The sequence below is a fragment of the Dendropsophus ebraccatus genome, chromosome 6 (genome assembly GCF_027789765.1).
Source record: "Dendropsophus ebraccatus isolate aDenEbr1 chromosome 6, aDenEbr1.pat, whole genome shotgun sequence".
NCBI lineage: Eukaryota > Metazoa > Chordata > Amphibia > Anura > Hylidae > Dendropsophus > Dendropsophus ebraccatus.
The window spans coordinates 3,167,314-3,183,370 of NC_091459.1; the positions used below are offsets into that span (position 1 = coordinate 3,167,314).

General features: G+C 41.8%; 1 protein-coding gene across 6 annotated transcripts in view; it reads right to left on the reverse strand.

Annotated features, from left to right (window-relative positions):
* LOC138795392 (uncharacterized) overlaps positions 1 to 16,057 on the reverse strand; it is a 145,471-nt gene that overhangs the window by 104,417 nt on the left and 24,997 nt on the right. For all 6 annotated transcript variants that reach the window (XM_069974397.1, XM_069974402.1, XM_069974398.1 and 3 more), the window contains exons 15-20: positions 14,868 to 15,139; positions 11,371 to 11,475; positions 10,378 to 10,619; positions 9,803 to 10,086; positions 8,935 to 9,212; positions 51 to 649 (exon numbers count right to left, since the gene is read on the reverse strand). In XM_069974397.1, the coding sequence (XP_069830498.1) occupies positions 51 to 649; positions 8,935 to 9,212; positions 9,803 to 10,086; positions 10,378 to 10,619; positions 11,371 to 11,475; positions 14,868 to 15,139 (1,780 nt within the window). The remainder of the gene's footprint in view (positions 1 to 50; positions 650 to 8,934; positions 9,213 to 9,802; positions 10,087 to 10,377; positions 10,620 to 11,370; positions 11,476 to 14,867; positions 15,140 to 16,057) is intronic.

Sequence of the window (16,057 nt, forward strand, 5' to 3'; positions counted from 1 at the left end):
CCAACTGAAGTTCCCGCTAACAAGATCCATTAAAAAAACGTTAAACTTACCAACACTCTACTGGGCTCATTTTTCACCATTGTTATTTGATGGTTATAAACCTCAACCATAACTCTCTGGATATAAGACACTGTCGGGTTCCCACGATGTTCGTTTTTCCCTTCGATATTAAAATAAGGAAGAGAAGTGGTGTTGCTACAAAGCTTGGCGAGGGTGTAGGTACAGATCCCCATGAAGTGGTGGATTTCTTTATCGAACGTGTTGTAATGAGGATCTCCATAAATGACACAGTTCCCGAATGACAGATCATAACAGCCGGGTTCTGCATTGGTGATACCACAATATTTCCCAGGGGGGCAGGAGGCAGATTCACAGATTAAGCTGCTTCCCGCTGAGGGACATCGACATCTCTTAGTACATGTGTCATCCGTCCAGAATTCAGAGCCTACAGGGTAATGTTTTCCGTCTTCCCAACATCCACACTGGCTTCTTGGAACACACATTGTGTCATAGAGGACATAGCCGGCATCACACACACAACCCTCAGTACACGGCAGAGAACATGTGGATGGGGATGCCGGGTGCACACAAGTAGCTGGGCAGGCCGGGCCACATTGCTCATAGTGGCTGTTTGGTGGACATTTTAGTGCTATAAAAAGAAAAAAGAAACAATGTTTAATAATGTAATAGTGTACCATAGCTTTATGTAACCTGAGCAATGCAGGAGTGAGCTGGTATAATGTAGGAATGAGTTGGTATAATGTAGGAATTATTTGGTATAATACAGGAGTGAGTTGGTATAATGTAGGAATGAGTTGGTATAATGTAGGAATGAGTTGGTATAATATATGAATGAGTTGGTATAATATATGAATGAGTTGGTATAATGTAGGAATGAGTTGGTATAATATAGGAATGAGTTGGTATAATGTAGGAATGAGTTGGTATAATATAGGAGTGAGTTGGTATCAGGGGCGGGCTGGGCCGGGGGGCAGTCCTCAGTGCCCCGCCTCCCCTGCTTACAGCCCCGCCCCTCTTCTGTCATATTTACCTGTGGCTGTGCTGTGGATCCGGACTGTGATGGAAGCGGCCGCTGAAGCCCCGCCCCCCATGACGTTAAGCCCCGCCTCCTTTGTGGCCATTATGCTTTCCTATAAGCCTATGAGGCTTATGGTAAAAAGCAAACTGCTGTACGCAGTATCTTCCTCCGGCCACCAGAGGCCGCTCTCTCCTCCCAGCTGGTTCTCCTGTGTCTGGGCTAGAAGAGCCTGAAGACCGAGAAGATGGTGTCTGCAGGAAGCCAGGTACCTACACAGCAGGCCATAGGGCAGGGGGAGGGGACCAACCAAGGCTCTCCAGATGTTGCAAAACTACAACTCCCATTATACCTAGGCAGCCATAGGCTTACCATAGATGATGGGAGTTGTAGTTTTGCAACAGCTGAAGAGCCAGGGTTCCCTATTCCTGACATAGAGGATACATATATACAGGAGGATACATATATACAGGAGACCTACACAGGAGGATACATATATACAGGAGACCTACACAGGAGGATACATATATACAGGAGGAGACATACAGAGGAGTACATAGAGGATACATATATACTGGAGGAGACATATATACAAGGGTACATAGAGGATACATGTATACAGGTTGAGATATACACAGGAGTATATAGAGGATACATATGTACAGGAGGATACATACAGAGGAGTATATAGAGGATACATATATACAGGAGGAGACATACAGAGGAGTATATAGAGGATACATATATACAGGAGGAGACATACACAGCAGTACATAGAGGATACATACAGAGGAGTATATAGAGGATACATATATACAGGAGGAGACATACACAGCAGTACATAGAGGATACATATATACAGGAGGAGACATACAGAGGAGTATATAGAGGATACATATATATAGGAGGAGACATACACAGCAGTACATAGAGGATACATACAGAGGAGTATATAGAGGATACATATATACAGGAGGAGACATACACAGCAGTACATAGAGGATACATACAGAGGAGTATATAGAGGATACATATATACAGGAGGAGACATACAGAGCAGTACATAGAGGATACATATATACAGGAGGAGACATACAGAGGAGTATATAGAGGATACATATATACAGGAGGAGACATACACAGCAGTACATAGAGGATACATATATACAGGAGGAAACATACACAGGAGTATATAGAGGATACATATATACAGGAGGAGACATACACAGGAGTATATAGAGGATACATATGTACAGGAGGAGACATACACAGGAGTATATAGAGGATACATATGTACAGGAGGAGACATACACAGGAGTATATAGAGCAGGGGTACTCAACAACTTTTAGTGAAGCTCCACTTACCGGGGTCTATTGTCAGGTGAAGGTCCGAGCTGAACATCAGTAGGAAATGTGTTCTGTTACTTTGTCACAAACGTTCAACTATTTATATACAGAATTGCTGCTTATTAGCGGGAAAACTGGCATTTTTTTCTCTCTCACCAGGCCTTTGATATTAGGTACAAAGGGGGTGACTGCCCTGGTAGTATATAGAAAAAACAAAGGGCGACAGCGCTCCATGGCGAGGATCAGAAGGGCAAGGTGAAAAAGGGATAGGGGTGCACGGCAACCCTCACCTGATGTGGTTGTGCAAAGGGAGGCACAACACTCTGCAGCGTATATATCAAGGACCGCAGCCACTCCCGATATCCAACAGGAAACAATGATGCAAACAACCTCCAAATCCAGACTACACGGATTATGGGGCGCAGGTCCAACTTGAGATCGAGGCACAGTGAGTAATAAAAATATATTTTATTGTGGAGACTCAACGCGTTTCGGAACCGCACCGGTTCCTTTCTCAAGAGTCATGATACTGATAAAACAGAACAGCACTATATATCACAAACCAAGATGACATTAAAAGGGGAGGAGGACTCAGACCCTCTCACTTCAATCAACACAGACACCTGTAACACCAATAAAGAAAGGCATATAGCTATATACTACATTGCATTAAAATACAATAATATATAAGAAGAGTATATAAAACGAATATGTATATAAATAAAAATAATAATAAAAAAAAAAAAAAAACTCTTTTTAAAAAAAAAAAAAAAAATCCTTTTTTTTCTTTCCCTCCTTTTTTTTAAAGGAGGGAAAACGAATATGTATATAAATAAAAATAATAATATGTGTAGAAAATGTATAAAAAAAAAAAAAAAAAAAAATCCTTTAAAAAAAAAAAAAAAAAAAAAACTCCTTTAAAAAAAAAAAAAAAATCCTTTTAAAAAAAAAAAAATCCTTTTAAATCCTTTTTTTTTTGTTTTTTTGTTTTTTTTTTGTTTTTTTTGTTTTTTTTTTGTTTTTTGTTTTTTTTTTTGTTTTTTTTTTGTTTTTTTTTGTTTTTTTTTTTAAAGGATTTTTTTTTTTTTTTTATACATTTTCTACACATATTATTATTTTTATTTATATACATATTCGTTTTCCCTCCTTTAAAAAAAAGGAGGGAAAGAAAAAAAAAAAAAAAGAAAAAAGAAAAAAAAGGGAAAGAAAAAAAGTTTTTTTTTTTTTTTAAAGGATTTTTTTTTTTTTTAAAAAAGAGTTTTTTTTTTTTTTTTAATACATTTTCTACACATATTATTATTTTTATTTATATACATATTCGTTTTATATACTCTTCTTATATATTATTGTATTTTAATGCAATGTAGTATATAGCTATATGCCTTTCTTTATTGGTGTTACAGGTGTCTGTGTTGATTGAAGTGAGAGGGTCTGAGTCCTCCTCCCCTTTTAATGTCATCTTGGTTTGTGATATATAGTGCTGTTCTGTTTTATCAGTATCATGACTCTTGAGAAAGGAACCGGTGCGGTTCCGAAACGCGTTGAGTCTCCACAATAAAACATTTTTATTACTCACTGTGCCTCGATCTCAAGTTGGACCTGCGCCCCATAATCCGTGTAGTCTGGAGTTGGAGGTTGTTTGCATCACTGGTAGTATATAGCCCCCCTGTTGCTTCCCCAGTAGTGTATAGCCCCCCCCTGTGCGCTCTCCTTTAGTATATAGCCCCCTGTTGCTCCCCCAGTAGTATATAGCCCCCCTGTGCGCTCTCCCCCTGTAGTATACAGCCCCCTGTGAGCTCCCCCAGTAGTATATAGCCCCCCTGTGCGCTCTCCCCCTGTAGTATATAGCCCCCTGTGAGCTCCCCCCAGTAGTATATAGCCTCCCCGTGCGCTCTCCCCCTGTAGAATATAGCCCCCTGTGAGCTCCCCCCAGTAGTATATAGCCCCCCTGTGCGCTCTCCCCCTGTAGTATATAGCCCCCTGTGCGCTGTCCCCCAGTAGTATATAGCCCCCTGTGCGCTGTCCCCCAGTAGTATATAGCCCCCTGTGAGCTCCCCCCAGTAGTATATAGCCCCCCTGTGCTCTCCCCCTGTAGTATATAGCCCCCTGTGAGCTCCCCCAGTAGTATATAGCCCCCGTGAGCTCCCCCCAGTAGTATATAGCCCCCCTGTGCTCTCCCCCTGTAGTATATAGCCCCCTGTGAGCTCCCCCTGTAGTATATAGCCCCCCCGTGCGCTGTCCCCCTGTAATATATAGCCCCCTGTGAGCTCTCCCCAGTAGTATATAGCACCCATGTGCTCTCCCCCCAGTAGTATATAGCCCCCCTTGTGCTTTCCCCCTGTAGTATATAGCCCCTGTGAGGTCCCCCCTGTAGTATATAACCCCCTGTGCGCTCCCCCCAGTAGTATATAGCCCCCTCAGTAGTATATAGCCCCCTGTGAGGTCCCCCCTGTAGTATATAGCCCCCTGTGCGCTCCCCCCAGTAGTATATAGCCCCCTCAGTAGTATATAGCCCCCTGTGAGGTCCCCCCTGTAGTATATAGCCTCCTGTGCGCTCCCCCCAGTAGTATATAGCCCCCTCAGTAGTATATAGCCCCCTGTGAGGTCCTCCCTGTAGTATATAACCCCCTGTGCGCTCCCCCCAGTAGTATATAGCCCCCTCAGTAGTATATAGCCCCCTGTGAGGTCCCCCCTGTAGTATATAGCCCCCTGTGCGCTCCCCCCAGTAGTATATAGCCCCCTCAGTAGTATATAGCCCCCTGTGCGCTCCCCCCAGTAGTATATAGCCCCCTCAGTAGTATATAGCCCCCTGTGCGCTCCCCCCAGTAGTATATAGCCCCCTCAGTAGTATATAGCCCCCTGTGAGGTCCCCCCTGTAGTATATAGTCCACCTGTGCGCTCTCCCCTTGTAGATGCCCCCCAGACAGAAAAAAAAAATAACAAAAACAACTCACCTAGCACCTCGTTCCCCGCTGCGGCTGTCTTCTTCTCTTCCCGTCGGTCCGGCCCCCGGCTGATACGCGCTCTGTAGGGATGTCCCGGGGATTCCCCAGCAGAGCTCGCATCAGTGACCTCAGCGTACGCCGCCGGCCTGCACTTCCGGGAAGGACAGGCCGGCAGCGTACACTGAGGTCTGTGGTGCGCGCTCTGCTGGGGAATCCCCGGGACATCCCCAGAGAGCGCGTATCAGCCGGGGGCCGGACCGACACTGCCCCCAGCCCCACAGGCATACTGACATCTAAGGACAGTACGCCTATGGGGCGGGAGGCAGTGCGGTGGGGAGCGGGACGGACCGGATCCGGGGCGGTTAGGAGGTCTGACCAGGGGTCCGGACAGCTGGCCTCCGCGGTCCGGGTTCGGACCGCGGTCCGCCAGTTGAGGACCCCTGATATAGAGGATACATATATACAGGAGGAGACATACACAGCAGTACATAGAGGATACATACAGAGGAGTATATAGAGGATACATATATACAGGAGGAGACATACACAGCAGTACATAGAGGATACATATATACAGGAGGAGACATACAGAGGAGTATATAGAGGATACATATATACAGGAGGAGACATACACAGCAGTACATAGAGGATACATATATACAGGAGGAGACATACAGAGGAGTATATAGAGGATACATATATACAGGAGGAGACATACACAGGAGTATATAGAGGATACATATGTACAGGAGGATACATACAGAGGAGTATATAGAGGAGACATATATACAGGAGGAGACATACAGAGGAGTATATAGAGGAGACATATATACAGGAGGAGACATACACAGCAGTACATAGAGGATACATATATACAGGAGGAGACATACAGAGGAGTATATAGAGGAGACATATATACAGGAGGAGACATACAGAGGAGTTAGGGCTGGGCGATTAATCAAATAAATTTGCCCAGAAGGTTATAATCGATTTCGATTAAAATCATAAATTAAATTTTCACAAAAAATCACTGCAGGCAGAGCAGCGTAGAGTGATGGGTTGGCGGCTGGGCTGGAGTTGCAGGTCAAGCAGGCGGCGCGGAGGTGAGGTGCATGGCGGGCGGCGGTGCGTGGAGTGTCGCGCCGGAGGTGAGGTGCAGGGCGGTCGGGCAGTCCGCCTAACAGAGCCGCGACTGACCTGCCCCAGCTATACATATCACGTCCAGTTCCCCTCCCGGCCACACGTGCAGGTCCCGGTCTCTGGAGGAGGCTGCAGGGACTGTAGTGGTGATAGCGTCGCTTCAGGTCCTGGAGCTGAACAGCGGGATCTGCATCCCCCGATCCCGCTGTACAGCTCCAGTAATGGCAGTGACGCTATCACCACTACAGTCCCTGCGGCCAGGGCCGTATTTACCACTAGGCACCTGTGGTCCGATGCCTAGGGCAGCACCTTGCAGGGGGGCAGCACCAGGGAGCAGGGGGACAGAAAAAACTAATTCTTTTGTTTTTATTTTTTTAGTTTCCCTTCTCCCGTTCAGACTTGCCAGTAAATCTGGTGTCTTTTCCAGGGGGGTGGGGGGTATGGTGGTATTGGTCAGGTCTGGTATCGCCAATAGGTGCTTGAAGATGGGGCATCTCCAGGTTTAGTGCCTAGGGCAGCAGCAGCTGGTAATACAGCCCTGCCTGCGGCCTCCTCCAGAGACCGGGAACCTGCACGTGTGGCCGGGAGGGGAACCTGTGTGCCGGGGTGAGAGGAGGAGGGATATGTGCACTCCTGCCCCAATCACGCCCAGCTGCCCCAGTTTCCCCCAGTATGCCCCTGTCACCTCTCATTTATACCTTTATTACTACTGCACCTCTCATCTATACCTGTACTACTACTTCTACTACACCCCTCATCTATACCTGTACTACTACAGCCCACATCTATACCTGTACTACTAATTCCCCTCATCTTTACTACTAATACACCCCTCATCTTTACCTGTACTACTACTAATCCCCCTCATCTGTATTACTAATACACCCCATATCTATACCTGTACTACCTCACCCTTCATCTTTACCTCTACTACTACTACTAATGCCCCTCATCTGTATTACTAATACACCTCATATCTATATCTGTACTACTACACCCCTTATCCACTATATCTCCACTACTACACTCTACCTAGATGGAGGCACCATGTGTCCCGCTATCCCCACCCCCACCCCCTCGCTTATCCCGGAAATGCCCCTGCCTGCATGTGTCCCTGCTACATAGAGGATACATATATACAGCAGTACATAGAGGATACATATATACAGGGGGAGGCATATATACAGTAGTACATAGAGGATACATATATATACAAGAGTACATAGAGGAGACATATATACAGAAGTACATCGAGTGATGTAAACTATTGTAAAAATACAGTAACCCCAGCTTTCCCAGCATCTTATACTCAGTATGATAGAGGTCCGTTTCGTGTCATCACTGAGCCGCCCAATAGACTTATACAGGAAAGTGAGTTCTGACCCTTTCACAGGGCACAGTAGGATATTTGGTCACCAATGACTGGAAGGACCGAAGATGTTATAGGTAAGAGGTTAGAGGCCAGAGTGGTCCTTTAAGGATGGGCCGCCAGTCTGCTACTCATGGGCCAGTGCTGTGTACTTGCCCCCCGGGCTAAAATTTGCCAGCCAGCCCCTGGTTGGTATAATGTAGGAATGAGTTGGTATAATATAGGAATGAGTTGGTATAATATAGGAATGAATTGGTATAATATAGGAATGAGTTGGTATAATATAGGAATGAGTTGGTATAATATAGGAATGAGTTGGTATAATGTAGGAATGAGTTGGTATAATGTAGGAATGAGTTGGTATAATATAGGAATGAGTTGGTATAATACAGGAATGAGTTGGTATAATATAGGAGTGAGTTGGTATAATACAGGAATAAGTTGGTACAATATATGAATGAGTTGTTATAATATATGAATGAGTTGGTATAATATAGGAATGAGTTGGTATAATGTAGGAATGAGTTGGTATAATGTAGGAATGAGTTGGTATAATACAGGAATGAGTTGATATAATATAGGAATGAGTTGGTATAATATAGGAATGAGTTGGTATAATATAGGAATGAGTTGGTATAATGTAGGAATGAGTTGGTATAATGTAGGAATGAGTTGGTATAATATAGGAATGAGTTGGTATAATACAGGAATGAGTTGGTATAATATAGGAATGAGTTGGTATAATACAGGAATGAGTTGGTATAATACAGGAATGAGTTGGTATAATGCAGGAATGAGTTGGTATAATGCAGGAATGAGTTGGTATAATATAGGAATGAGTTGGTATAATACAGGAATGAGTTGGTATAATATAGGAATGAGTTAGTATAATGTAGGAATGAGTTGGTATAATACAGGAATGAGTTGGTATAATATAGGAATGAGTTGGTATAATGTAGGAATGAGTTGGTATAATGTAGGAATGAGTTGGTATAATATAGGAATGAGTTGGTATAATGCAGGAATGAGTTGGTATAATGCAGGAATGAGTTGGTATAATGTTACAATATATTACTACATCGTCTTGTAGAACTTACGACAGAAAGTTTCATTTCTCCAGGGACTTATTGTGATTCCATGAGACTGACAAGCTTGTGCATAGGACTGAAGACTGTCACACAGGACGCCAGGGTGCAGATTGAGTTCACACAAGTCATAGGCACAATTGTTGAAATAGACCAGAGGGTCCACGGCTCCATGGCAGTCTTTGAATGGACCATTCTTGTCAGTGATGATTCCACAGAAGCTGTTACTGGCAATGGCGTCCTTCTCATCATCAGTGCAGTCTGGCTGGACTTCTTCTCCAGGTGTACATCTTATAGAGAGAATACTTGCTTATTAATACAATATCTCAAATATATTGATAACCAAGTCTATATATACAGTGACAGTACTACTATTAACTGTTTCCATGCTGCCTGATTCAACAGTCCAGTGATTTTAAAGTAAGATTAAAGGGATTATCCTACAATTATACCATCTCCTATTCACAGGATAGTCTATAAGTATCTGATCTTCCCGCCACCTCCCATGAGAACCCAGGTCTCTTGTCCGCTATGTGAGTTCACTCATTATGGGACTGACATAGATGGCCGAGTACCGGGCTCAGCTCCTTCCGCACTCTCATACTTATTACATAGAGTGACAGCATCCTCAGCTCCTGCTTCATTCACATAGCGGACACATAGACTCCCATTCTGGGATAGAATACGGTTCCCCTGAGCTTGTTGGCAGTAGGAAGAGTTACAAAGATTCATAAAAGACGAATCAGATTAGAAATCCATCTCGGTGCCAGTGACTTGTGTCCTATGCTTAGATAGAGTATATAAGGAATCATCCAGCAGAACAGAAGCCACAAACAGCAGTAATATATCAGTCACATAATTATAGGTAACAGTGACCGACCTGGTGTCATTGTCCACCTGCCAACTGTTCCCAAGGCTGTTGGAGTCCGGCTCTAATCCTCCATCTGGGTTTAGGAAGTCATCAGTCTGGTTCCCATTGAAATTACCGCACAGGCCGCACACTTTCTCTGCATATTCAGCCGGAACAGTCACCACCACTCTATGGTTTCCATCAAACTTTACATTCAGGCCAAAAGCTGTAGTGACCACAACATCATGTCCACTCAGGAAGATATTAATACCCGGAACTAGAGCTGCTGGTAAGGTGACAACATCCCCATCCACCTGCAGTCATAGAAATAACAGATAGGTAGAATAGAAGGAAAAAACATCTGTAAAATATGGAATAAAAACAGCCGTATTTCATATAGAAAAATATACTTCAGTATGCTACGTGATTAAAGTTGTTTTTTTTTTAAGAAGCCAATTATTAGATAGGAGAGACGGCCATGTACCTCTTCTTTTTCTGCTGTATATATAGGATCCATTTATAGTAAATATCATTTATTATCCTATAACGTGGTAATGTTAGGCTCTTATAGTATACTCAGTAATGGGGATAGATCAGTAACTTACCGTGACCCGTCTGTTCTGCTCCAGTGTGATGCGGGATCCGTGCACGTCCACACTCACAGACGAGACATAGGACACTCTAGTATTTCCTCCTCTGTGCTCATTTGCTGCTTCCACATTGAAGTCTGTCAGATCTCCATCATGGTCACAGAGTTTGGATAAAGTGTAAGTGCAGGTGCCCATGAAGTGATGGACTTGGTTATCAAAGGTGTAATAATGGGGATCTCCATTGACCTCACATGACCCTGTGAACACATGAGACATAATAAGAGCCAGACAGCACATAAACCTAAAAGACAGATTCCGCATTCTGGGAGTTTTATTCTTTTTTTATTACTTTCTAATGTTATGTTTATCAACTTTAATAGCAGCTAATGTAAGTGTAATTGGATGAAGAACATAGACAATACATTATAGTTGGGCCCCATGCAGACCATATGCCTGTTCCATCTGCAACAGTTTTTTGCTTCATGCGTGAAAACCTTCATACTGCATATTTATTGCAACAAAATAATTTAAAAATAGGAAATCTGGATGGGGATTCCCTGACTGGATTACACACATGAAGAAAAGTGTTTCCACACATACAGTACACACTAATAAGGATTTATGATATAGAATGAACATGGACGGCTGAGGTTAGGGCTATAGGCTCTGCAAGCTTAATGCATGAGAAAAAATGAGGAAAATTTTATATTAAAATCTTCCTTCTGTGGTGAATATAATTTAGGAATTATGAAAAAAAATATGCAAAAAGTTGTTGTTTTTCTTTAAATCAAGGGCCCTCCTATAGAGAAACACGACAAGTATTATCAGCCTGATGGCCAATACATAAGAATAAATCACTATATATATATATATATATATATATATATATATATATATATATATATATTATAATAGTTATCATATTATAGTCCAAAAATATGTGAGTACAGGAGCGCACCATAAACAGCTGCATCACCAATTCATTTGCCGGAGGTTTATTTACTGTACCTGGTGGGATTGGGGGAGTAGTGGTAGTTGTTGGAGTAGTTGTTGGAGTAGTTGTGGTGGTGGTGGTGGTAGTAGCTGTGCTTGTGGTTGTAGTATCCGGTGCCCCTGAGGAGAATAAGGTAAACTGCATGTTAAAAATATAGTAAAAACCAAAGTTTTAAAAACATCACTTTATAAATTATTCTTTCCCTTTTCAAGTGAATTCATAGGAAGTCAGTAAAAAGACCTATGGGGGCCCCAATATGTGGTAGGTCAAGTACAGCAAGTACCGGCTGCTGTTATCCTGACTGTCAGTGTGGAATAGTGGCAGTACTGTGCAGGATCTCTTGTACTACTACGTCTATTATCCTACCCTCAGACTGGGGCTGCTGCCACCAGGACGCACGGCGGGACCACTGACGGCTCCAGGGACCTAGAGGGCCAGGGAGAGGGGCTGCAGGCAGCAATCTGGACTGTTACCAATTCACACAATTCACATTTCTGCCACACTGGATTTATTGTATCTATTGTACCTGTTATATCTATTGTATCTATTGTACCTGGTATATCTGTTATATCTGTTGTATCTATTGTACCTGGTATATCTGTTGTATCTATTGTACCTGGTATATCTGTTATATCTATTGTATCTATTGTACCTGGTATATCTATTGTATCTATTGTACCTGGTATATCTGTTGTATCTATTATATCTATTGTATCTATTGTACCTGTTATATCTATTGTACCTGGTATATCTGTTATATCTATTGTACTTGTTATATCTATTGTACTTGTTATATCTATTGTATCTATTGTACCTGTTATATCTATTGTATCTATTGTACCTGGTATATCTATTGTATCTATTGTACCTGCTATATCTGTTATATCTGTTGTATCTGCTGTATCTATTGTACCTGCTATATCTGTTATATCTATTGTATCTATTGTACCTGCTATATCTGTTATATCTATTGTATCTATTGTACCTGCTATATCTGTTATATCTATTGTATCTATTGTACCTGCTATATCTGTTATATCTATTGTATCTATTGTACCTGCTATATCTGTTATATCTATTGTATCTATTATATCTATTGTACCTGTTATATCTATTGTACCTGTTATATCTGCTGTATCTATTGTACCTGCTATATCTTTAATATCTATTGTATCTATTATATCTATTGTATCTATTGTACCTGTTATATCTGTTATATCTATTGTATCTATTGTACCTGCTATATCTGTTATATCTATTGTATCTATTATATCTATTGTACCTGTTATATCTATTGTACCTGTTATATCTGCTGTATCTATTGTACCTGCTATATCTTTAATATCTATTGTATCTATTATATCTATTGTATCTATTGTACCTGTTATATCAATTGTATCTATTGTACCTATTATATCAATTGTATCTATTGTACCTGTTATATCTATTGTATCTATTGTACCTGGTATATCTATTGTACCTGGTATATCTATTGCATCTGGTATATCTGTTATATCTGTTATATCTGTTGTATCTATTGTACCTGTTATATCTGTTATATCTGTTGTATCTATTGTACCTGTTATATCTGCTGTATCTATTGTATCTATTGTACCTGCTATATCTGTTGTATCTATTGTACCTGTTATATCTATTGTACCTGGTATATCTGTTATATCTGTTATATCTATTGTACTTGTTATATCTATTGTATTTATTGTACCTGTTATACCAATTGTATCTATTGTACCTGTTATATCTATTGTATCTATTGTACCTGGTATATCTGTTATATCTGTTGTATCTGCTGTATCTATTGTACCTGCTATATCTGTTATATCTATTGTATCTATTATATCTATTGTACCTGTTATATCTGCTGTATCTATTGTACCTGCTATATCTGTTATATCTATTGTATCTATTATATCTATTGTATCTATTGTACCTCTTATATCTATTGTATCTATTGTACCTGGTATATCTATTGTATCTATTGTACCTGGTATATCTGTTATATCTGTTGTATCTATTGTACCTGTTATATCTGCTGTATCTATTGTACCTGTTATATCTGTTATATCTATTGTATCTATTGTACCTGGTATATCTGTTATATCTATTGTACCTGTTATATCTATTGTACCTGTTATATCTGTTATATCTATTGTACTTGTTATATCTATTGTATCTATTGTACCTGTTATATCTATTGTATCTATTGTACCTGTTATATCTATTGTATCTATTGTACCTGGTATATCTGTTTGCAATAATACAACCCAGAACATTGTGCAGGTCAGGAGAGATCTGACCCTTTATAAATCACACTGATGTCCATGAATCTTACAGCCATTTTTATAACTACCTGTATTAATGCCCCCGGTCCGTACCCCTAGCCCACCCCTCCTTGTGAAAATTCCTCAAGCCCTCTGCAGTAATGAACACCAGAGTGACCCCAATATTCATTAGGAGGGGTGGGCTAGCTGGCTGGATCAGTGGTAGTCCCACCCCCAGTGCACCAAACCACAGGTAAGAAAGATACCTTCATCCTCAGTGCCTTGTGTGCTATAGGGACATACTGCAGGCTGCATGCGTCTAACCTGCTGTTAGTTTCCCTTTAAGATTTGCTCCCTATTTACAGCCTGTGTGATCCCATCTGCTGTGTACAACTTTCTTCCCCTCCTAGACCCAGCTGCTATACCGCCACTGTGGGAAGGGAAAACAGGGCAAACCAACATAGCACAACACAACCAAGAGAGTTATGCTTCCAGATTCATGTTACATTCAGCAGGACAGCAAGCTATAACATACACTACAGCAGCAAAATGGTGGCAAATCTTTATTAGGATTACTAAAGGGGTAGTACACAAACAAAATCTTTCAAATAAACTGGTACCAGAAAGTTATATAGAGTTGTAATTTACTTCTATTAAAAAAATCTCCAGTCTTCCAGTACTGATCAGCTGCTGTATGTCCTGCAGGAAGTGGTGTATTCTTTCCAGTCTGACACAGTGCTCTCTGCTGCCACCTCTGTCCATGTCAGGAGCTGTCCAGAGCAGCAGCAAATCCCCATAGAAAACCTCTCCTGCTCTGGACAGTTCCTGACATGGACAGAGGTGGCAGCAGAGGGCACTGTGTCAGACTGGAGAGAATACACCACTTCCCGCAGGACATACAGCAGCTCATAAGTACTGGAAGGTTGGATATTTTTAAAAGAAGTAAATTACAGATCTATATAACTTTCTGGCACTTTTTGGCACTTGTTGATTTCATGGGAAATTTTTTTGCTGAACTACCCCTATAAGAAAAATGCTAAAAGGGGAATTCCCATCCAGGAAATGTGCAATTAATGCCAAGATCAGAACAGCCCTTTAATTTTGCATTAAGTAAACATATAGACACATTTAGCACAAACTGTTCTACAATAGAATATTATTATGTAATGTTGATGGACATATACAGCTAGATAAAGAGAATATATTGTATGGGAGAAGGTAAGGTCACCTACCGCACACAGTGTCTTCTCTCCAGTCTCCTATAGTCACCCCTGCATTCTCACAGGCCGCAGCATAAGCTTCCAAGGCATCGCAGTACTGATCCTGGTCACCACCGGTGGCACACAGGTCATAGACACAGTTCTCAAAGTATAACTGGGGGAGAATGTGCTCATGGCAATCTCTGAAAGGACCGCTGCCCGATAGGATCACTCGGCATTCATCTTCGTATTTGATTTCCAGTGCAGGATCACAAGGAGGAGGATCAACAACATCATCTTCACAGCTGCATGACATCATAGAGAAGTCATTTAAAGGGATAATAGTTAGTGTGTTCATTTATTTCACGCAGTTTTTTTTACTTTTATTCATCTAAACTATGTGACTCTAAGGCATGTAAGTTGTGTGACCCTGTAACTGCATGCTACAAATAGAAACCATGTGTTGTGTGATTTAACATTAAAGGAGTAGTTTACTAGTCTTCCAGTATTTATCAGCTGCTGTATGTCCTACAGGAAGGGGCGTATTCTCTCCAGTCTGTTACAGTGCTCTCTGCTGCCACCTCTGTCCATGTCAGGAACTGTCCAGAGCAGCAGCAAATCCCCATAGAAAACCTCTCCTGCTCTGGGCAGTTCCTGACATGGGAAGAGGTGGCAGCAAAGAGCAATGTGTCACACTGGAGAGAATACACCACTTCCTGCACGACATACAGCAGCTGATAATACCATAGGCATGGCATAGGCAGTGGGCATTCGCATGGTATAGGCAGTGGGCATATGCATGGTATAGGCAGTAGGCATACGCATGGTATAGGCAGTGTGAATACACATGGTATAGTCAGTGGGCATACACATGGTATAGGCAGTGGGCATACACATGGTATAGTCAGTGGGCATACGCATGGTATAGGCAGTGGGCATACGCATGGTATAGGCAGTGGGCATACGCATGGTATAGGCAGTGGGCATACACATGGCATTCTATAAGCATTATCTTATTTTTGTAAACTTTAATAAAGAGCAGGAAGCATCTAACCTGCTGATATATCCCCATGGTAGACAAGGTGCTGAGGGTGAAGATCTTTACTTTGATCCTCAGTGACGTAGTTTTATCCATATGCTAATGAGACGAGTTTGTGCTCTGGGGGTGAGACTACTGTCCAATCACACCTGGCCATCCACCCCTTCTAATGAATAGTGGGGCG